The sequence below is a fragment of the Barbus barbus genome, assembly GCF_936440315.1.
Source record: "Barbus barbus genome assembly, chromosome: 12".
Classification (NCBI taxonomy): Eukaryota; Metazoa; Chordata; class Actinopteri; order Cypriniformes; family Cyprinidae; genus Barbus; species Barbus barbus.
The window spans coordinates 11,726,523-11,750,225 of record NC_136740.1 but is presented as its reverse complement, the minus strand read 5'-3'; the positions used below and the strand labels follow the sequence as shown (position 1 = coordinate 11,750,225).

Below are 23,703 nucleotides of genomic sequence, written 5' to 3'. Positions count from 1 at the left end.
TAAGGCGTGTCCTAAAAAAACGGACCAATAATAATTCCGTGTTGTATTTTAGGGCGGGAATGTTTAAGCTGGGAATCAGTGAGGTCCGAGAGTCGGTTCTTTCGAACAGTTCGTTTCAAAAGAACATAGTGAACCTTTTACGCCATCGCGTAATAATATCTCAACTTGGCAAATTACATTCTCTAAATTAAACGGTCGTTGATTTGAAAAGTGTAATTTAGACCCTAAATAAATCATTTGTATTTTTATAAACCAAATTCATTGTCTCTTATCTAAAAAAGATTTTGTAAGTTTAACATTTTAATAAATTTCAGATATTTTAATATGTAATACAGTCATAAACATGTCCGGTACATTAATTGGCAAAATTTCTGTCGTTTATAACGTTTTGAATATTTTTTTAATAAAGCTGTTTATTGCAATTGTGATATTTCCCAACTTGTTGAAGTCATAATTAAGCTCATAAAACAAAATGTAATTTGCGTTTTCAGAAAAATAGTCAAATTCATGATCTTTCATTCATGTATAAACATGTCAATTTGTAACTGTTCAAGTTTGTGAACAGTTTCAACCGATTCATTGAAAAGAATCGACTCGAAAGAATGACTCGTTCATGGATCGGACTGATTCGGACATCCCTAGTTTGGGAGAGACCCCTGTAGAAATCTCGCTTGCCACGTAGTCGCGGCAGTACAACTTGTAGTTTGGGAAGTTTTATGAGAACTTTGTTGTGCATGAAACATTAGTTGAACAGTTAGAGAGTGTTAAACTGTTCTTTATATTAAGATGATTCCAGAATTGTGGACATGCATTTTTTCTGCATTATTCTTTTACGTGCATGGAGCAAAACTTCCGGAACCAGAGGTGAAAATAGAAGTTCTATACAAACCTTTCCTTTGTCATCGTAAATCCAAATATGGAGATATTCTTCTGGTTCACTACGAAGGCTTTCTGGAGACTAATGGCACAATGTTTCATTCCAGGTGACATCTAATGCATGTTCATACACTGCAAATAGGCTACACACTGCAAGAACAGGCTTTATTAACCCAACCCTGCCCTTTTGCAATGAGAATGCATTGGTTAACTGTCAGAATGTGTTTATTGTTGCTGAATCCCACATTTTTTAAGCTTAAACAGTTATGTTTTGCAACATTGTAGGCCTACTGTAGCTGGTTTCTGTCTGGTCCAGAATGATCATTAGCTGGTCAGCTACCTTGATCCAAAAACCAGTTTGACCCCAAGCCGTTCGTTGGTGTGTTGCTGACCCAAGATGGATTAGTTTGGACCAGCGAATAGACCAGATAGAAACCACCTACCATGTTCCATAACTTTGCTACCAACTCAAGTTTTCCAATAGTGTGTGCATGTCTATAGCCTTTAATACTAATGCATATGTCTTGTAATTGGCAGCCGCCATCATGGAGACAAAAACCCTGTTTGGTTCACGTTGGGGATCCGTGAGGTGATCAAGGGTTGGGACAAGGGTCTTCAAGGCATGTGTGCAGGGGAGAAGAGGAAACTGACTGTCCCTTCAGCTCTTGCTTATGGCAAAGAGGGCAAAGGTGTGTCAACAAGATGCATATTATTTAATTATTTAATTTCTGTATTTTCTTAAATGGGTGTGTACAGAGTATTTACAGAGTGTTAACTTTTAGTTTGTTACTTTTTCTTATTTGTAAGTCGCTTTGGATAAAAGCGTCTCCTAAATGACAAAGTAAAAGTAAGTAAAGCATATGCATAAAGGTGTTCACCTTCTGCTATTAAATTTGTCTTTGACATTGCATTAAGTCTGTCTAAAATACCCCTATAGGAATTGTAACTCTGATTAGCTATATTGACTACGGCTATGCTCTGTTCGCAGGTAAAATCCCTCCGGAGAGCACTCTGATCTTTGACATTGAGATCATTGAGATCCGAAATGGGCCTAGATCACATGAGTCCTTTCAGGAAATGGACATCAATGATGACTGGAAACTTTCCAAAGCAGAGGTTTGTCGAAACAAACGTTTCTGTGCGTCAGAAAGCAGCTGTCCGTCAAGCATGAGATTTATTATACGCTCTTGAAAATTAAGGTTCCAAAAGGGGGTCTTGTAGCAAGGCAGTAGAATAACCATTTTTGGTTCCCCAAAGAACCTTTCATAGAACCATTTTTTCCTTTGTCTAAAGAATGTTTCAATAATCTAAAGAACCTTTTTTTCACCATAAAGAACTTTTTGTGCAATTGAAAGGTTACATGAATGTTAAAGGATTTTAATGGAACCATCAATGCCAATAATACATTTCAGTGATTTATTTGTGTTACTCTAAACCTTTCTGTTTTAGGTCAAACAATACCTGCGTAAAGAGTTTGAAAGGCATGGATATGCTCCCAATGACACCCATCATGAAGTGATGGTTGAGGACATCTTCCAAAAAGAAGATGAAGATAATGATGGATTTATATCAGCTCGGGAGTTCACCTACAAACATGATGAACTATAAATACTTCACACTCCTGCATGACAACAATGTTTACTTTCAGAGAGATTTCTGTATTTTTTTTCTTTGACATTTACAGCTTGTCGGTATCATTTCATGTCGTGTTTCAGTAGTTCTAAACAAGTTTTCTGTTATCTAGATCATGTCTGTAAGTTATTATAATTTTCTTTTTGTTTTTTTAACTACACTTAGGTGGTGGTATGATTTAGCTTTTATAGTATTTGAAGCCTGTCTTCTTCAATTGCAAAGTGTTAAATTCTGCTCAAAGAGAATGTTTTTCCCCAAAGTGCCTGCTGGCTGAAACAATGAATATTTCAGAACATTTCAGTGTTGATTTTTTTATAGTACGTGTGTCATTTTTTCAGATTAATTTTGCTATAATGTTTACTATATTTAGAACATGTTTAGGTCAATTTGTCTGGAGTAGCATACAAGTATTTACATGTGAATAAAGTATATCAGTTCTGTGCTGCTCATCACTATTAACGTTGTAGTTTTATACACCCTCACTAGAGGGAGCTCTTCTCTTAGCCGGTTTCATGACACAAAATAACTGATCATCTCAAATGTCTCACATACAGTACTCTTAGAAAATGTAATGTTTAATAATAGGCAAAACTATCGAAAACGATGAGACGCTCAGTAAAAATGTAGTCAAGTGGCCTTTCATTGACAGATGACAGTCATCATCACACCTATATAATGCAGATGACTAGTGTGGTGTGTATAATAATTTGCATACAACAGCATACTCAGTTACGCTTAACAACATTCCATTCTTACTGTGGCATTACACAGTTAACATAAACTGTTGTAAAATTTGCGTAAAGTTTACAGTTCCATTTTAGTTTGCTCCTGTGGATTTGCAATCCCAAATCATTTTGGATAAAACCTCGAAACCAATAACTTTTCACTGGTGCAACATTCATGTAAATCAAACAAAACTGTCCCCCAAACAGAACTGAAAAGGTAAAATTTACATAATATATTGTATATCCTTCATCTAAAAAACGTTTCCTTTAAAAATCCCCTTTTTAAATACTAAATAAGAGACTTTTCTGGAAAAAAAAAGCAAGCAACCAAACAATAAATAGGCTCGTTACTTGCGCCTACAGAGCAAATGTCTTTCTTTATAGGCAAATAACTGAAGAATTCATGAAGTGTTCAGCGTCTAGGATCCTTTGATCAGCAGAGACAAATCCCAGGTTACTGCAGAATGTAACAGTGTCATTACAGTCAGTCACTGACACAGAAGTCAATGGCTCCACCGAATGATGGTGTTCTTCATAATATCCTCGCCACACTGCAAGCGAACTACGCAACCAGACCAAATTATAACTTCTCAAGATTCCATCCACAATTCCTGAAGACGCATCACGCGCTTGCAGTGTAAACGGCTTCATTTATTATACACACATCGTAAACTGGCTTGCTATTTTGCTGCAGCAACGTTTTTGTCATAAAAGTTGTTCACGGGCATTGTGACCCGCACTCTTCGTTTCTCCTTAAAACGGCCAGACCGTGAAACTGTCCAATTTCTCCGGCACGTGTGTTCATTGAAGGAAGGCTCCAGCTGCGAGTCGTCGTACGTCTCGTTGCTGATCAGATTGCCGTTCTTGTTGTCGCCGCCGGTTTGTTTCACCGACGTCGCATTTCCAAATTCCTGCTGGCCTTCTTTAAAATGGTTCTTGTTTTTTCCAGTTAAGTTTTTCCACCAGGGGTATCTGTCTGCCATTCTGTCTTATTCTTCAGTTCACACTGAAATGCATATATTAACGTTTATAAAATTATGTGCGAACATTTTTATTTGTATACATACAATATATTTAAATTACTATGTTTGTTATCTATCTATCATATCTAGTTAGTTTAACTCGTCATACTTTAAATGTTTACATTTCAAAGCAAATCTATCGGTCTGTCTATCTATCTATCTGTGTATCCGTTTGTCTGTCTGTCTGTCTGTCTGTCTGTCTATCTATCTCATCCTTCAGAAACACTCACCTTAGCTTCAGGTGCGTTATTGCCAGCCAGAGACTGACTATCAAGTCTTTTGTTTCTTTTAAGAAAACATCCAGCAGAACTTGTGGCTTTTCTGTCTATATCTTAACTCATAACATCATACAGTGCTCCATCTCTCTGTCCAAACTATAATGAGTGATGAATTCATTCATTTATAGTTCACCTGTTGCTCATATGCCCTCCTTCCTCTCTCTCTCATTGGTCTGTTGAGCTGCTGCAACTGCCCTCAGGAAGCTGCTTTCAGGTTCTCACTTCACCTGTGATTTGGTGAAAAAGTCACTTTGGGGCATATACGGTCTCAGCTGTCTTATACTAAAACAATGCTGCCGTTCACACCCCTGAATTTGGAACAAGAAAACCAAGCTTAGAGAAAACCAACGCCTAAAGAGAGCTGACCAAGCATCAATTACAGCAACATATTTCACATACTGCAAATAAATGTGAGGTGTTGCAGCTTTAAGTAATAACACACAAACTTTCAGAAGCTCATTTTGACTGTCAAAAAGATTTAAAAGTAACCAGATTTACATAAATCAGCATTTGATAAATTACAATTATAATAATTACAATCATTCACAGAAATATCTTCAATTTAAAAAAAAAAAAAAGGCCTTTTATCAAATAAACAATTTGAAGGAACACAAACCAAGGTGATGGTACCACATGTGGACTTTTTTTTCAAGGTGAATAACTGAATAATATTTTAGCGAAATCACTGAAATGGGACCAAGTCCAAGGAGGAAGGGACAAGCACTAACTAAAAGCTCACAGAAACATTTTGTCCATTCACAGGGTGATGACGTAGATCACTTAATTGTTGTCAGGGGGCGAAAAAAATATGGCATGAGTTAAACACAGCATTAACACTGGGTGAACAAAAAAGAAAACTATTTACACTCCATGTAAAATTAAAAAGTGCTTTACACATGATCTTAACTGTCTTGCCTTCATAGCACACATACATTTACCAACATCATAACCCAAAAATATATATATATATATATATTTTTTTTTTAAAATCATACTTCACAATATCTTGTATGTTAATTGACCATAGTTTCATACAGTATAAAAAGGTACTGTAATTTGATTCAAAGGAGTCCACCCCCCAAAAATTGCTAAATATTTAATCACGCTCAAGCCATTCAAGATATAAATGAGTTTGTTTTCTTCATCAGAAGAGAAATTTTGCATTATATCACTCGCTCACCAATGTATCCTTTGCAATGAATGGGTGCCGTCAGAATGAGAGTCCAAAAAGCTGATAAAAACATTGCAATAATCCACACAACTCCAGTTCATCAATTATCATGATTAATTAACATCCTGTGAAGAGCTTTTCTCTTCACAAGATGTTAATTGTTGGACTGGAGTCGTGTGGATTACTTGTGGATTATCGTGATGTCTTTATCAGCTGTTTGAACTCTGAATATGACGGCACCCATTCACTGCAAAGGGTCCATTGGTGAGCAGGAGATGTAACGCAACATTTCTCCAAATCGGTTCTGATGGGGAAACAAACTAATCTACATCCAAATTTGCTGGTAATTTTCATTTTGGGTGAACTATTCCTTTAAATAAAATGCCCATCAATAATAATTAATTCTGTTTTCAACACGAATGTTCATTTTCTCCATGCTTAACAGTATTTGTTTGGGGAATTTAAACACATTTGAGTGAAATGTGCATAAAATGTCCAAATTTGTACACACAAGAGAAAACATAATATCTTTGAAATTTGTGGCAGGCTGCTTTTTAAAATGTACACACTCTTTAAAGTCTTTAAGCAATGTCTTCATTTCAGCTGTTTAAAACAAGATGTCCTCATGCTCTATCAGGAGCTGAACTATCAGTTTCTGGTATCTCATGTCGTTGAGAGTGGTAAGTGTGTTCAGGTCCGGGGGCCGCATGAGTGTTGGGCCAAAAACGATTCCTAGGTTCTCCGAGTTCATGTAATTGTCCTTCTCATACATGGTGACCCTGATAAATAGAGAAATGTGGAAAAAACACCTCAGACAATACAGTTTTGATAATAAACATGCAGGTAGGTAACTGATATACTTTCCATGGATGGGGAAATGTGGCAAAGCTGGCTTGGCAAGTTAGAGGTAAAGCACAAATCCCTGAGGATCATTGTGTAGGTTTTTTAGTTCCTGAAGTGCACTGAGCTAAAGTGCCATATTGTGTTTCTCGTTTCCTTCTAATCAGTCTTATATGTTTTATATTGCAGGGTGACAGGAAGTAAAATCACTCTTTAAAGCCACAGGGAGAATGCTTAAATGGAACAAAAACTTGAAAACCCAACGGCTCAATGAGGTACAGAGCCATGCAACGAACTATGGGACCGGCACCTAAGGGAGCAGTAAATGTGTGTGGAAATTCAATACATTTACCGCTTTACCTCTTCAGGTGTGTCATCAGGCACCGCAGGGTCTCATAGTGGGCTGGAGGAAGTTGGAGGAGACCATCATGAACTGCCTCCAGTCTAGAATCAGGGTCTGTTATTTCTGATAACAAAAAGTGTAAGAAAATGTTAGAAAATGTTTTGCACAATACTGTTTAGAATTGTGCAAAATCAGTTTTTCTGCTAAAACTGGCCACTATTTGACACACTTTACTGATGTTAGCAAGTACAGTCCAAAATCTGAGACCACTAATGAAAATGATTTATTTTTGTATTATTATACTTTTTCATTTACAAGTTACACTGCTAAAGGTTTGGAGATTTTTAAATATTTTTAAAATGTTTGCTCTTATGCTCACCATGGCTGCATTTATTTGATCAAATGTACAGTATAAAAAGCAATGTTTATTTACAATTTTTTCCTTTGATGGCAAAGCTGATTTTTCAGCAGCTATTACTCCAGTCTTCAGTGTCACATGATCCTTCAAAATTCATTCTAACATGTTGATTTGGTGCTCAAGAAATGTCCTATTATTTACACGGTTGAAAATGATTGGGCTGCTTAATATTTTTGTGGAAACCATGAGGTTTTTTCAGGATTCTTTGATGAATAGAAAGTTAAAAAGAACAACATTTATTTCAGATACAATTCTTTTGTAACAACTGTGCCCCCCTCCAGCTCTGCCTCCCTCCCAGACGAGCTCAATCACTTTTATGCTCGTTTTGATCAAAATAATAAGGAGATCTCACTCAAAGCTGAGCATCAACCCAGTGAACTGCCTCTCACTCTCTCCACATCAGATGTTTACTCCACTCTGCGTAAGGTGAATGCACGGAAGGCAGCTGGCCCTGACGGAATACCTGGTCGTGTGCTTAAAGCCTGTGCGGAGCAGCTAGCTGGGGTCTTCACGGACATTTTCAATCTGTCCCTGGCCCAAACAACTGTCCCCACTATCTTCAAAACCTCCACCATCGTACCAGTACCGAAACACTCCACTGCCTCGGTCCCTAACGACTTCCGTCCTGTTGCACTAACCCCCATCATTGCCAAGTGTTTTGAGAAACTGGTTGCATCCCACCTAAAATCCTGTCTCCCTGCTACACTAGACCCATTCCAATTTGCCTATCGCCACAATAGGTCAACAGAGGACGCCATCTCAACAGCACTTCACTCTGCCCTCACCCACCTGGACAGTCAAAACACACATGTGAGAATGCTGTTCATAGACTTCAGTTCTGCATTTAATACAGTAATCCCCTCCAAGCTGATCTCCAAGCTCAGCCATCTTGGAATCAGCACACCCATCTGCAATTGGATTCTAGATTTTCTGACTAACAGACCTCAGTCCGTCAAGTTAGATAACCTCTCCTCCTCCATCATCACCCTGAACACCGGCGTGCCACAGGGCTGCGTACTGAGCCCTCTCCTGTACTCCCTCTTCACCCATGACTGTGTTCCTGTTTATGGCTCCAACACCATAATCAAATTTGCAGATGACACCACGGTGGTAGGTCTGATCAAGGATGACGATGAGTCAGCCTACAGGGATGAGGTGCAGCACCTGGCTGTGTGGTATAATCTACAACTAAACACCCAGAAGACAAAGGAGATCATTGTGGACTTCAGGCGGACTAGGAGTCATGCACACACACCCATCTACATCAACGGAGCTGTAGTGGAGCGTGTGTCGAGTTTCAAGTTCCTTGGCATCCACATCTCTGATGACCTCACCTGGTCCCATAACACCTCCACTCTGGTCAAAAAGGCACAGCAGCACCTTTACTTCTTAAGGAGCCTTAAGAAAGTTCACCTGAATCCCAGGATCCTTGTGGAATTCTACCGCTGTACCATTGAGAGCATACTCACGAACTGCATCTCAGTATGGTACAGCAATTGCTCCGCATCTGACCGCAAAGCACTCCAGCGGGTGGTGAAAACTGCTCAACGGATCACCGGCACCCAGTTAACTTCCATTGAGAACATTTATTATAAGCGCTGTCTGGGCAGGGCAAGAAACATCATCAAGGATGCCTCTCACCCTAACCATGGACTTTTCACCCTCCTTCCATCCGGCAGGCGTTACAGGTGCCTACGCTCTCGCACTAGTAGGCTCAGGAAGAGCTTCTTCCCCGAGGCTGTGACACTTCTGAACGCCACACCACCAATCTAACCTGCACCTGCTTATTACTGCACTGGTCACAGTACTTTACACACATGCATTTGCACTACTCATATTTTGCACAGACTGCACATTGTTAAAGTTATTACACTATAAACTGTCTAAAGTTGTTACTGTACAAGCACAGTAAACTATTTCTATAAAATATTGCACTACTGCTATTTTGCATAGAATACATTGTTCTATCAATACTTTGCACACTCATCCAGCTGTATTTATTTATTACCACTGTTCTCACGTTTCTGCTGTTCATAATGTGTATATATATAATCTGTAATCTATATAATCTACATTGCTCTGTTAATAATGTACATACAATCCCTACATTGCATTCCTATTTATATTCTGTATATACTCTGCTCAATACTGTATATAGCAATTCCACTGTACATTCTGTAAATCATATCTTCACTTACTCTGCACTTATATGTATATAAAACACTATATTCTTGCACTTCCGGTTAGATGCTAACTGCATTTCATTAGCTCTGTACTTGTACTCTGCATAAATGACAATAAAGTTGAATCTAATCTAATCTAAAAATGTTTTCGTCACTTTTGATCAATTAAATCATCCTGACCCCAAACTTTTGAATGTCATTGTCAAATTATATTGGACCTCTGAATAAATGATTGATTGATTGATTGATTGATTGATTGATTGTTTCATTCATTCATTCATTCAGTCATTCATTCATTTCAAAATTTATTAATTCATTGTCATTAATCAATATATTCATTGACATAAATGATTTAAGTGTTGTACCAGAATCAAAGGGTATTTAATGACAAGATCAAAATAGTTCAAAAGTAATGATCATCAAAACAGAATACAAGAGAAAATTTCTCGTTAATTATAATGCATATAATTGATATTTTATAATTAATATATAGTTATAATCTCTTACTGGCCGCTTGAATAAATTTGGAGTAGACGTCATATGTGATAACTGGAATGGGCAGATCTCGCAAATAAAGCTTCAAAGCTCCGGCAATTATATTGATGTCTTGGTAGATATTGGCACTGATGTCTGCTTTCTCACCATCTGCAAAGGAGAATTAGTTATCAGTTATGAGTAACAGATTAATCACTATACCGTCCCAACAATACATTGTTTTGAATGGAAAAGCATGGGTTATTCCATCCAGGCTGCATGTTGATAAAATAACAGTGATATAAAGGATTATGAGTTCATTCAAGCATGTAAGTGAATGTGAAGAGACCAAATGTTAGTTGAACACCTATAATACATCAGGTTTGAGGCACAAACAGTTATACTAAACCTCTCCAAACCTCTATCGAAGGCCAGTCGAACATCATCTATGTGTTCTGTGAAGCCTGATACTCTGTACAGACCCTCTGATTTCAAACCTGGAAGAAGCAGAAGTAACACATTTACTTCAACTATCCAATCAGTGGACTTGGAGGTAAACATGTAAATTAGTATTCATCAAACTGGGACTGCAACTAGCAACTAATCAGATAATCAATTAATGTTTTGATTATCCTTTTGATAAATTGGATATTCTGTGTCTTGCCCAGTTCATCTATCATCCACTCACATGTGTGTATAGGAACTTAATCCCTGATTCTCCATTATGGAAAATTTAATTATGTGGAACTGTTATACAGTTATAAAAATGTAATTTTTCCTCCTTTTGCCATTTTTACAGGACAAAAGTGACGACCCCAAAACATAAGGATCTGCCTGTGAGGGACCATCTTCATAAAATACAAAAGCAGCTATATCATTTCATGTATAAAGATATCTTATAACATACAAGTAAAAAAACAAAATGGTATATTAAGATGTAATTATAATGCCATAATAATTATTATGCCAAAGCAAATGATTAAAATACAATCTAAACATATGATTTCAAATTATATATATATATATATATATATATATATATATATATATATATATATATATATATATATATATATATATATATATATATATATATATATATATATATATATATATATATATATATATATGCGTGTGTGTGTGTGTGTGTGTGTGTATTTGTGTGCGTTTGTACATGTTCATACTTATTTGTTTGTATTTGCAGCCTTACACTGTAATAATACATATTTTGTAATATGTAATGCGTGTCATTAAAAAAAAAAAAAACATTTATTTTAATAAGCCTTACAAACTCCAGTGAGCAAGCTAAAGATGACAGAAAGAATGTCAACTCATTTTTAAGTATGCCCACTGCAAGAAAGGCGAGATGAACATTAAAATAATATTTTTTCACCCTAAAATCATATTTGTTTTTCATTTCTAGCACTGGTTTTCAAAACTATGGCTATCAGTACATAAATATTTACTTTTCACTGAAATTGTATGTGGAAAGTAGCATATTTTACTTTTCTGTTTTTTGTAAAATGTTTTCAGTCTTTTAGGCTAGCACAAGTGAAAAAACAAATACATATTACAATACAAATACATATTTATATTATATATTATATTTCTTTCTATAGTAAGAAACTGATTGAAACAAAGTTATTTTATTTTATTTGTTTTTCTCTCAAATATAGCAAGCACAATGTCAATTTGCTAATATATTAACTAATTTCTCAAAGAATGCTCTGTTTAATGGAAGGCGTCACCCAATGAGTCAAAATGTGGAGAATGTTTGCACATCTTGATACATGACAAGGAGACGCCAGAGCAGAGGGCAACTGTGAGATGCCTATAGTGATTAAGTGCCTTCCTAAAGGCCACAGGTGCTAGAGAAGATCTGGGATCTCCATATTAAAATGTTCTAGCACTCCATTTTAGAAGTGATCAGTACCTCTGTGTTCGATCTCTTTGATACACATGTCCAGAACCATCGGCCGTGGCGTGTTGTGGGCTTTGACCAGCGTGGTGAGATCGCAGCTGAAGACCTTCTTGATCCTGCGGAGGTCTGGCTGACAGTCACTGGGCATGAGTTTGGAGCACTGTTTGTGTACGTTCAGCCCACAGTCTGCAAGAGTAACAGGTCAAAAGGTTAGAAGAGCGTGACCCTGTTGTCTCAAAAAACAGACTCCAAGAGAATGGAGACCCAAAGTGTGTATGTGTGTGTGTGTCTAGGGGTCTTATGGAGGGTTAGTATGCATGGAGAAACAGGTGTGTGTCAGTCAAACTGGGTGTTAAAGTGTGAGAATATCAGTCACATTCTGCCTTGTGTTTGTGGCTCTGTCATTCTGAGAGCGTAGCCTTGTGCGACTCTGGGTGTGTTTGCCAGCGGGCCTACATACAGTACATACACGTATGTGCTTGCAGGTGTATATCAGGGGCCTCTTGTCATGTGCATGATGGACACCTGCTTAAGTGAAAAACAATTCTTCTGCTCTCGCCCCCGAATACACTTCTAGCCTGAATTTTGTGTCCAACTGTTTTACACATATTTTATTAATTTGAATCAGGAATCTGTAAGTTTGCAATCTATTATTTGCTTTTCAGCAACACAATATTCACCCAAAAATTACATTTCTGTCATTAATTACTCACCCTCATGTCATTCCAAACCCGTGAGACGTTCGTTCTTCAAATTAAGATATTTTGGATGAAATCCGAAAACTTTCTGACCCTACATAGATAGCAACGGAACTGACACGTTCAAGACTCAGAAAGATAGTAAGGACATCTTTAAAGGAAGAATAAATTGTTGAATAAAGTCATTATTTTTGTTTCCTTTGCACACAAAACAAATTCTCGTAGCTTCATAACATTAAGGTTGAACCACTGATGTCACATGGACTATTTTAACAATGTCCTTACTACCTTCCTGGGCCTTTAATGTGTCAGTTGCATTTCTGTCTATGCAAGGTCAGAAAGCTCTTGGATTTCATCAAAAATATCTTAATTTGTGTTCTGAAGATGAACAAAGGTCTCACGGGTTTGGAACGACATGAGAGTGAGTAATAAACAACATCATTTTCATTTTTGGTTGAACTATCCCTTTAATGCATAGAACCCAAATTCTGGATATGTTGAGACGTTTTTTAAATTTGAATAAAATGAAAAGTAAAGACTTTCAAATCACATAAGCTAATATTTTATTCACAATAAAACAGAGAACATAACAAATGTTTAAACAGAGAAATTTTCCACTTTTTTTCCACTAAATGAGCTCATTTAAAATTTGATACTTGCTACAGGTCTCAAAAGTTGGCACAGGGGCAACAAAGGGCTGAAAAAGCAATACATTTTGAAAAGATTCAGCTGGGAGAACATCTTGGAACTAATTAAGTTAATTGACATCAGGTCTGTAAAATGATTAGCTATAAAAGGGATGTCTTAGAGAGGCAGAGTCTCTCAGAAGTAAAGATGGGCAGAGGCTCTCCAATCTGTCAAAGAGTGTGCAATACTTTAAAAACAACATTCCTCAACGTCAAATTGCAAAGGCTTTGCAAATCTCATCATCTACAGTGCATAACATCATCAAAAGATTCAGAGAAACTGGAGAAATCTCTGTACGTAAGGGACAAGGCCGAAGACCTTTGTTGGATGCCCGTGGTCTTCGGGCCCTCAGACGACACTGCATCACTCATCGCATGATTCTGTCATTGACATTATTAAATGGGCCCAGGAATACTTCCAGAAACCACTGTCGGTAAACACAATCCATCGTGCCATCTGCAGATGCCAACTAAAACTCTATCATGCAAAAAGAAAGCCATATGTGAACATGGTCCAGAAGCGCCGTCATGTCCTGTGGGCCAAGGCTCATTTAAAATGGACTGTTTCAAAGTCGAAAAGTGTTTTATGGTCAGACGAGTCCAAATTTGACATTCTTGTTGGAAATCACGGACGCTGTGTCCTCCGGGCTAAAGAGGGAGAGAGACTTTAAAAGCCAGCATCTCTGATGGTATGGGGGTGCATAAGTGCATACGTTATGGGCAGCTTGCATGTTTTGGAAGGCACTATGAATGCTGAAAGGTATATAAAAGGTTTTAGAACAACATATGCTCCCGTCCAGACGTCGTCTATTTCAGGGAAGGCCTTGTGCATTTCAGCAGGACAATGCAAAACCACATACTGCAGCTATTACAACAGCATGGCTTCATAGTAGAAGAGGCTGAGTGCTGAATTGGCCTCCCTGGAAGCTGGAAACCTATATCAGGCAAGAATGGGACCAAATTCCAACACCAAAACGCCAGAAACTCATAACCTCGATGCCCAGACGTCTTCAAACTGTTTTGAAAAGAAGAGGAGATGCTACACCATGGTAAACATGCCCCCGTCCCAACTATTTTGAGACCTGTAGCAGGCATCACATTTTAAATGAGCTAATTTTGTGCATAAAATTGTAAAATTTCTCAGTTTAAACATTTATTTTATCTATGTTCTATTGTGAATAAAATATTGGCTCATGTGATTTTAAATTCTTTTAGTTTTCATTTTATTCAAATTTAAAAAAAAAAAAACGTCTCAGCATTTCTGGAATTCGGGCTGTAGGTGTCATGAACTAACAGTCCACAACTACATAATGAGTATATGTTTTGTGGCTGTACCATTGAAATTGAGTATTTTACCATTTATGGACTGGCTTCATCCACTTCCATTGGGTTATTATAGTTAACTAAAACTAAAACATTTAGTATTAAAACATTTTCATCACTCAAAATAAAATAAACATTAAATAAAATAGAATGATAAAAAAGTATAACAGAAATAATAAGACAAACATTTTATTTACAGAATTATTAAAACATATTAAGCTTATTTTTATTCCCAGCTGCCAAGAAATATTTCTCGTTTTCATTTAGTTTAACTTGATGTACTAAAATAACTAAAACTAAAATGGAAATAAAATAATAAAAACAATACAACAATTATAATAATACAAAGCAAACACAACTGACAACAGAAAATCTAAACATAAAATCTAATTCAAAATATTAATAAAAACTGTAATATCACCTCAATGAAACTAAAATAACGCTGACTATGTTGCTTTGGGAGTTTGAAGCTTTTGAGTTCCCTTGATTAAAACTGACAAAAACAGCAAAAATGTTCTAGTTTGGAATGACATGAGGGTTATTATGGCAGAATATTAATTTTTGGGCGAACTTTAAGCTATAAATGTACTATTTATTACTCTTTATTCATAGTATATCAAAGTATATTTATTACTGTTTGTTCAATATATACATTATATAAGCTCATATTAATTTATATACTCAATCTTAAAATACTATAAAACTTAAAATATTAAAAATGTACTAGCCCAAGTACAAACAATGTTGTAAAAGTATTGTTCATTGTTGTTTCATGTCAGCCACTCGATGGACAAATGTTAACACATAAAACCTTACTGTAAAATGTGACCTTTTTCCATATTACAGGTCTTTGCTCATACTCAGGGCTTGATATTTGAAAAAAAAAACTCTTTAAGAATTAAACGTCAGCATATAATGTACCCCACACAAATTGTGTTACAGACATTAATGATATCTCAAATTATGTGGCATAAGGACAGGTTTTGAACCAGAATATAATATTTAGGGACCAGAACATCATTAAGATTTAAGAGTTTTTTTTTTTACTTTAGAGAGTAAGCAACCACCTAGCAACCATCCAGAACACCCTAACAGCCATATAGCACTGCTCTGGGAACCACGCACAACACCCTAGTGTTTGTGGTGATGTTTGCATTTCACGCAGCCTTAGCATTTTCTTCAGATAATGTAAAAATTTACTTTCAATTTAATTTAAAAGTTTTGCTACCAGTAGTGAATGCAAAACTCTCCCTTTGACTCCACAATTAGAACATGGAGTGGAACAGGTTTTATGCTATTTAATTTGTAAGAATCCTGGTTTGATACCATGTTTTGACACTGGGACTGTGTGTGTATATGCAGGGAGATGTGGTAGTAGGCTGGTCTGTCTCTCTGTGTGTCTCCAGTAGCATGCACATGCTTCTCAACTGCTCCTCATCTTCAGCACTGCCATTAAATCACACTCTGTGTCAGTTTTACTGCCTGCCTGAACCCCTCCTTCACATCTTTAGGCCATCGAGAAAAAAACTGAAGAAGACAAAAAGAAAAACACTCTGTGTTCCTCCATATGAGCCTAGGGACACATTCAACTCTGCTCTAATTCTCAATGTGTCTGATGACACTGGTTTGCCCGGGGGCCAGAATGAAAGAAGAGAGGCTCCTGTGTGAAAAGAAAAGGCTTGAATAATGGCCCGAATGGATGAGACCATTTACAGTGTGAAAAACCAACAGTAAAGCCTTGTGACTGGATTGAGTTTATGTACAGAGTGTTTTGGGAAAGTGCTGTCAAACAATAACCAGCTCCATGTTTACATGAGATCTGAGCAAACCTGTAATCGTGGAATTAAGGTGCATTTGTTTACCCAGGCCGCATCTAGGAACATCCTGTTTTGAAAATGGTTAAGGATTTATTATGGTTGTTATTTTTACATTTCATTTCAATTTGTCTTTTGCCTCATAAAACAAAGCAAAGGTAAGCAAAACAGAACAAAACAAGACAAAACAGAAACCAATCACAACAAAACACCACATATAACACAAAACAAAACCTAAAACAAAATACTAAACAAAACAAATAAAGGTCATTTGTGACTAAATCACACTGTGAGGGTTTATTTTGCAATCATGATGGGCTGACTTATGTTTTACTAAATGCCACAGCTAACATAAAATATTAATGAACAATACTTTTACAGCATTTATCAATCTTGTTAATTAATTAACAAAAATGTATTATGTTACTTAAAGGAACAGTTCAACCAAAAAAAGAAAATTGTCATAATTTACTCACCCTCATGTCGTTCCAAACCTGTATAATTTCTTTGTTATGTAGAGCACAAAAGAAGATATTTCTAAGAACCAAACATTTGTTGGTCCCCAACGACTCCCATAGTAGGGAAAGAAAAAACTATGGAAGTCAATGGCTACCGTCAACTGTTTGATCACCAGCATTCTTAAAAATATTTTATTTTATGTTCAACATGAGAAAGAAACTCATACAACTTTGAAACGAACAGAGGGTGAGTAGATGACAAAATTTTCGTTTTTGGGTGAACTATCCCTTTAATAATATTAATTAATATAGTAAAGATTAATATATTACCGGTTACTTTCTATATACAAATATTGTATATTTTTAACATAAAGTTGTATAAATGAAATCCACAGTTCACCCAAAAAGCAAATAAACAAAATATATTTTTTTTGTGTTCGACAGTAAATGAGGGCAAATTTTCCATTTTTGATTAACTATCCTTTTAACATTAGTTTGTGTTATGTTATGATCAAACATGAATGAATAATATAAAACACTAATAACAATAGTTTACTTATAAATTAACCTAGATTCACCTGGATTAAAAATAATTCTACAAAAATTGTTAGTTTACGATGCATAATTTAAAATAATTTTACTTTATTGTAAAGCTATTGTAAAAATCATACAGTATGCATCACATCTACATAACCAATAAAGTGTCATACAGTACAGGTGTGTGTGCATCTATGCATCTGTTTATGTATGTTTATCTGTGTGATTTGAAGTGTAGCCTGATGCAATTGCCATTAACACAAGGAGACCTAGTTTACCTGGGTGTGCCTCTCTCACAGTACTCTATAGTGTACACAGTATGTTCTACTATAAATAGTCAACACTCAACAGAAGGCACTCAACTGGTTTGGACCAGGTGTCATTTAGGAATCTAAAATACCCATACATCAGCATTCTAGTTAAAACCCTTATTGTCCCAGGTATCACTTTCAGTATTTAGTCTCAGGTTGCCACAGCACATTGGAAAAGTTCTATAACCAATTGGGCATTGGTACCAGAATGGCACGAGAAATTATCTGGATCCTAAGCGGCCTTTGGATTGTAATTTGATATGAAAAATGCTCCTTGGCTGGTGCCATAATTCTAATGGACACTTTATTTGTGTGGGAGGGTTTGTGATTGGTGGAGGGTTACCTGAGCAACGGACGCCCTGGGCGATAAGACCCCACATGAAGTTTGCACAGTATTCACACCAGTGCGGCCCTCTGAAGGTGTGCACCTACACCAAAGGCAAAGCAGTCATTGTGAACCAAACACACACTGAAAACACACATACATACATATTAGGCCAGTGAATCATTCATCTCTAAATTTTCATTTCCAGCTAAAGCTCATAATGAAAGTTCCACAGAAAATGAATGATAATATTTTCAGAGTATCTCTTACTGTACTTGACAACTAAGAGAGCGTGCCTTACAGAGACTGGACAAACATAAAAAGAAAAGCATCGGACTACGCATTCATAGTCCTATGATGTATAAAGAACTATGGAAGCCTGTTTCCACCACTGAATTAAAAAAAGATAATTACAACTTTTTTTCTTGCAATAGCGAGTTTACATCTCGCAATTCTTTTTTCACAGACTTGCAATTTTTCAATTGTGAGAAAAAAATAGTTAATATCTCATTCAGACTTCATAATACAATTGTGTTTATGAGTTTACATCTCATAATCCTGAGAAAAAAAGTTAGAATTTTGAGTATATATATCAAGCAATACTGACTTCATAACTCTTGTGAGTTTATATCAAAATGTCAATTGTGATAAAGTCAGAATTGTGATATAAAAAGTCACAATTCCCTTTTTCAAAAACTTTATTCAGTGGTGGAGACAGGCTTCCATAATAAACCATTAGCATTATTATTTTATACATTTTGGCAGGTATACTGAATAATATGGTTTAAGTCCAGTATTTGTTCCTAGGGATATTAAATATCATTTTAATTAATTTTTAAATGTAATTACCACTTGCCTGAAAAAACCCAAAACAAAACAGCTGTGAAAACAAATACAAATAAACAAAACAAAATAAAACAAAAATGAACAAAACAGAAGATAAAACAAAAAAAAAATCAAAACAAAACACAAACATTAAATAAATAATATTTATTTAATTTCAATAGCCACTTGCCTCAGGAAAACTAAATAAAATAAAACATGAAACAAAACAAAAATAAACAAAGCACAAAACAAAAATAAAACAATCAAAACCAACCAAACAACCAAACACAATGCAATGATTAAACAAATTCCGTGAAAGGACAAGGAAATGTGACTAAAGTGATAAAAATTTTGTTGTCTGTCATCATTGCACCATCATGGCAAAGTGTTTGTACACTAACTCTTCGGTCACAGCTCCAAAAATTTATTAAAATTCAGTGTGTTAAGATTAACATGACGTTTGTTGTAGGAAACGACAGCCAGTGACGAGTGAAGCTGTTGCTGTAGCTCTCTGTCAAACCCTGAGACAGCAACCAAGCACACAAGGGTCAGTTTGATGGCAGGAAGAACTTCAGAGACAAACTGCTCCTATCCAAAGTTCTGAGGAAATAATCAAGCCTCTAAGACTGGGGGTGGTATCGAAAGAATGTAGATAGGGTGGACCCCCTGTGAAGTCACAGCCCTGATTTTTTAAGTTATAATATATGTGAGTCAGATTACAGGATTGCTAGGGAAAATAATGTGTCTGGCATCTGTTACCAAGCTGTCACACGCAAAGCATGTTCCCATGCACGCCCTTGTGCTGTCAAAACACAGAACAAAGATGGACAAAAGAAAAGACGCAACACAGGGTTTTGGAACAAAGCCCAGGTGTACGAATGCAGAAATGTAAATATCATAATCAGAATACTCTTCATCTCTGTCCAGAACTAGCAGCTGTTCCAAAACCAAATGAGCTGTCTACATTCTAGTTGAAATGCCACCTAATAAGTGACTGATTTGCACCCTAAATAGCGCAGAAACTCTGCATTAGCAGATAAATAGCACTCAATACACATAGCAAACATGAAAATAGTTTGTTCAAATTTTATACATTTTTTTAAAGTAACTTTTTTAACAATTAGATTTTATTTTATTACTCTTTAAACATTAAAGTATCTGTTGATTATTTATATGTATTTACAATCAATAATAAATATTTCTCTTGCTTCATCCAGTGTCTTGAATTTACATTTTTACAAAGCTGGTAACAGCACATTCTGGGATTTCTTTTTCGATGGATTTGGCCAAAAATATATTCAATTGTATATATATATATATATATATATATATAAAATGTGTGTGTGATATTTTATTTCTTAACAATTACATTTTATTTTCTAAACAAAATAAACTATTTTTTCATTACTAGTGCTGTCAAACGATTAATCGCATCCAAAATAAAAGTTTTTGTTTACATAATGTGTGTATTGTGTATATTTATCATGTATATATAAATACACACACATACAGTATATATTTTGAAAATATTTACATGTATTTACATGCATATATTTATATCCATATAATTTATATCATATATAAATATATTTAATATATAAGCGTAACATACTTTTCTTAAATATATACATGAGTGTGTGTATATATATATATATATATATATATATATATATATATATATATATATATATATATATATATATATATATATATATACACACACACACATACATACTATATACATACATACATACATACATACATACATACACAATTAATATACACAGTACACACACTTATATAAACAAAAACTTTTATTTTGGATGCAATTTATTGTTTGGCAGCACTATTAATTACTATTAGTATCAAAATAATTATTATGCTTTTTTTGACCAAAACAAAATATCTCATGAGCCAGCATAAATTACATTGCCTTGGCATCGGGAACACACTAATGGTATCTTAAAACGCTACATACTGAGTGCGCTCACTAGGTTTTGGAACAGCCTCTGTAAGAACTCTCATGAGAAAAGTACTATGAGTAAACCATGATGCTCTTATGACCACTGGTGACATAATGAGGAAGATGTTATAAGGAAACTTCCAAGCGACATAAAGTCAGATGATTGCTTTGTTTTGCTCTTTTGGGGTTTAAAAAGGAAGTCAGATGACGGTACACTGTGCTGATTCTCAGCCTCAGTCAATTTTCAGAAGCTGAAAAGGCATGAAATGGGAGAGGCCATTCAGCAGCTCGGCAGCGAGAGATTATTGATTTGTGCGATCAATCCTATCAGTCAGTAACGCCGTTAATGGATTAAAAGCCTAGGCAATTAGGCTTATTGACAGATTTAAGGTCATTGATACGAGGCTCACAGTATGTGTACCGTGCATTTGAATGCTGTCAGCATATAAACATTTGAATGAGACATTAGTAAACATATGAAAAATCTCATGCTAATGCCAAATATAGAAGTGACTGACTTTGTTAGGACCACAACCAACATTTCAAATTTTGGTAGTTTTGAAAAAACAACAACAAAAAACATTCAATCTAAACAATTGAGAAAATCGCAAACAAAATATATGCACAAGGCTTCACAAAATATCTTCAGTGTGCCCAATATCAACATTTTATATAGATAGTTGACTAAAATAACTCATAATTCTGCATAAAACATTTGTTTACATTAAAATTGATGTCATGCCAAAATGATCACAATAAAGAGAAGATAGTGAGACTGTAATAAAATATTATTTCAAATAAGAATAAGTCAAAAGATAGTTATCCAACTACCTTCCCCTGTTGAAGATGCAGCCAGTTTGGCTCTTTTTGCATGTCAATAAGGAGTTTATGAGATGAACATTTTGAACCATTCAAAAGTTTGGGGCTGGTAAGATTTTTGATGGTTTTTAAAGCCTCTTATACTCACCAAAGCTGCATTTATTTGTTCAAAAATACAGTATTATTGTGAAACGTTATTACAATTTAAAATAACAGTTATTATTTTAATATATTTTAAAATGTAATTTATACCTATGATGGTAAAGCTGAATTTTCAACAGTCATTACTCCAGTCTTGTCACATGATCCTTTAGAAATCATTCTAATATGCTGATTTGTCTTTCACGAAAATTATTAACAATGTTATTATCAATGTTGAAAACAGTTGTGCTGCTTAATATGTTTTTGAATTTTTTTCAGGATTTTGTAACATTATAAATGTCCCCATCCTTGCTGAATAAAAATATGATTTATTTATTTAAATAATCTTACTGACCCCAAACATTTGAACAGTGTAGATATCGTAATTCCAACATGATATAAACATAGCACAACCAGCACCCACCTTAAAGTTGTGGATCTTCTCATAATTGCAGTGTTTCTCCGGTTGGTCCTTGATTGTGGTCCGTCGGCTCAGTGGTGATGGGCTGATCTGTGAACAAGCCAAAATCTTTAGAGGCTTCCAGAGGAGGGCACCCTTACTGCCCAGATTCACCCCCAGAGCTAACGCCAACAGCTCCTGGTGCTTACGATCCTTCTGCTTGGCTTTGTGAGGGGCTAATTCACCTTTAGCTGACCCCTTAGTGCCAACAACCTCGGCCCTGGGCCTCGGAAGAGCCTGCATCTCCTCTGTAGAGGAAGATGAGAATAATATGGAATGGGGGATGAAAGCAGAAACTGAGTCAGTCCTCCACTCCTTGGTGATCTGGGTCGAATGAGAAGGGGGACAGCCTGGTCCTGCATGGGCAGGGCTGGGGGTGGGAGGTATGGTGGGTGGGCTGCCTGGGGGCAGGAGTGTGTCTCACACAATAGCATACATTCAGCACTCCGAGAGAATGGCAATGCGAGAGAGAGGGAGAAGGAGTGATTGTGTCAGTCTTGTAGGAGATACATCTCAGCAGGTTTATGCAGTGGGATCAATGGAATCCAGAACACGATTCCACCACAGTTCCCTTGAGAGCGGATAATCCTGCAGCTCAAAGCCAAGAGCTCGGCTTTATAAGAAATAAAATCAGAGATCTGCTCTGAGAAGAGAAGGTTCTATTTTAAGAAAAGGTCTTTTCAGGTCTAGCACTGAGAGGTTTTATGCGGTTAACCTTTTAGACTTCTCTCTGTCTCTAAACTTCTGATTGTAACTTCTGTTCAGGACTGATCAGGACTGAAGCAGATTTACAGCTGTAATCCTGGATCACAGGATAATCCTATAGTGCCAGAATCACATGTTTCAGGATTCAGACTAACTTAGACCCTGTTTAAACCTGACCTTATGATCCATTTCGGGTAATCTAATCAAAAGTGGATAGCGATAAATACGGATGTAAACTGGGCGCAAAGTTTTTGTGATCTGGATACAGAGCCCCTAAAGGGACAAGTTGGTTTTATTATTTCCATTTTAAAAGTTTTGTGAGTGAACACCAAGTTTCTCGGGGGGATGCATACTTGTGCAAGAGACCACAAACGCATTGGAATATAATTTTTTCTCCCATCTCATATTTATTTTTTCATCACCATGTCCCTTAAAAGGAACACTCCACGTTTTTTTGTAAATAGGCTCATTTTCCAACTCCCCTAGAGTTAAACATTTGAGTTTTACCGTTTTTTTTAATCCATTCAGCCGATCTCCGGGTCTGGCGGTAGCACTTTTAGCTTAGTTTAGCATTGATCATTGAATCAGATTAGACCATTAGCATCTAGCTCAAAAATAGGCCGATATGGCTAGGAACTATATTACTCCGCACCTGAAAGTAGTCCCCAGCTATATCATAACTAGTTACCTAGCTGGAGACTACTTTCAGGTGCTGCGTAATATCATTGCGCCTGCTGCACCGATGGAACGGCAGA

At 36.1% G+C, this 23,703-nt stretch overlaps 2 protein-coding genes across 2 annotated transcripts in view; one reads left to right on the top strand and one right to left on the bottom strand.

The window, feature by feature from the left end:
* The first annotated feature begins 631 nt into the window (after nucleotides 1–631).
* LOC306878399 (peptidyl-prolyl cis-trans isomerase FKBP14-like) lies at nucleotides 632–2,962 on the top strand. The gene is made up of 4 exons (XM_079430733.1): nucleotides 632–983; nucleotides 1,414–1,565; nucleotides 1,865–1,992; nucleotides 2,326–2,962. Exons 1-4 carry the CDS (start codon nucleotides 787–789, stop codon nucleotides 2,482–2,484), a joined length of 636 nt encoding a protein of 211 aa, XP_079286859.1. The 5' UTR covers nucleotides 632–786; the 3' UTR covers nucleotides 2,485–2,962.
* A 2,034-nt stretch (nucleotides 2,963–4,996) lies between these two features.
* The window catches only part of LOC306878152 (beta-chimaerin-like), a 57,164-nt gene continuing 38,457 nt past the window's right edge, over nucleotides 4,997–23,703 (bottom strand). Inside the window, exons 8-14 of the mRNA XM_079430309.1 lie at nucleotides 22,208–22,294; nucleotides 18,054–18,138; nucleotides 11,896–12,069; nucleotides 10,382–10,459; nucleotides 9,996–10,133; nucleotides 6,905–7,010; nucleotides 4,997–6,483 (exon numbers count right to left, since the gene is read on the bottom strand). Coding sequence (XP_079286435.1) covers nucleotides 6,312–6,483; nucleotides 6,905–7,010; nucleotides 9,996–10,133; nucleotides 10,382–10,459; nucleotides 11,896–12,069; nucleotides 18,054–18,138; nucleotides 22,208–22,294 — 840 coding nt within the window. The 3' untranslated portion in view covers nucleotides 4,997–6,311. The remainder of the gene's footprint in view (nucleotides 6,484–6,904; nucleotides 7,011–9,995; nucleotides 10,134–10,381; nucleotides 10,460–11,895; nucleotides 12,070–18,053; nucleotides 18,139–22,207; nucleotides 22,295–23,703) is intronic.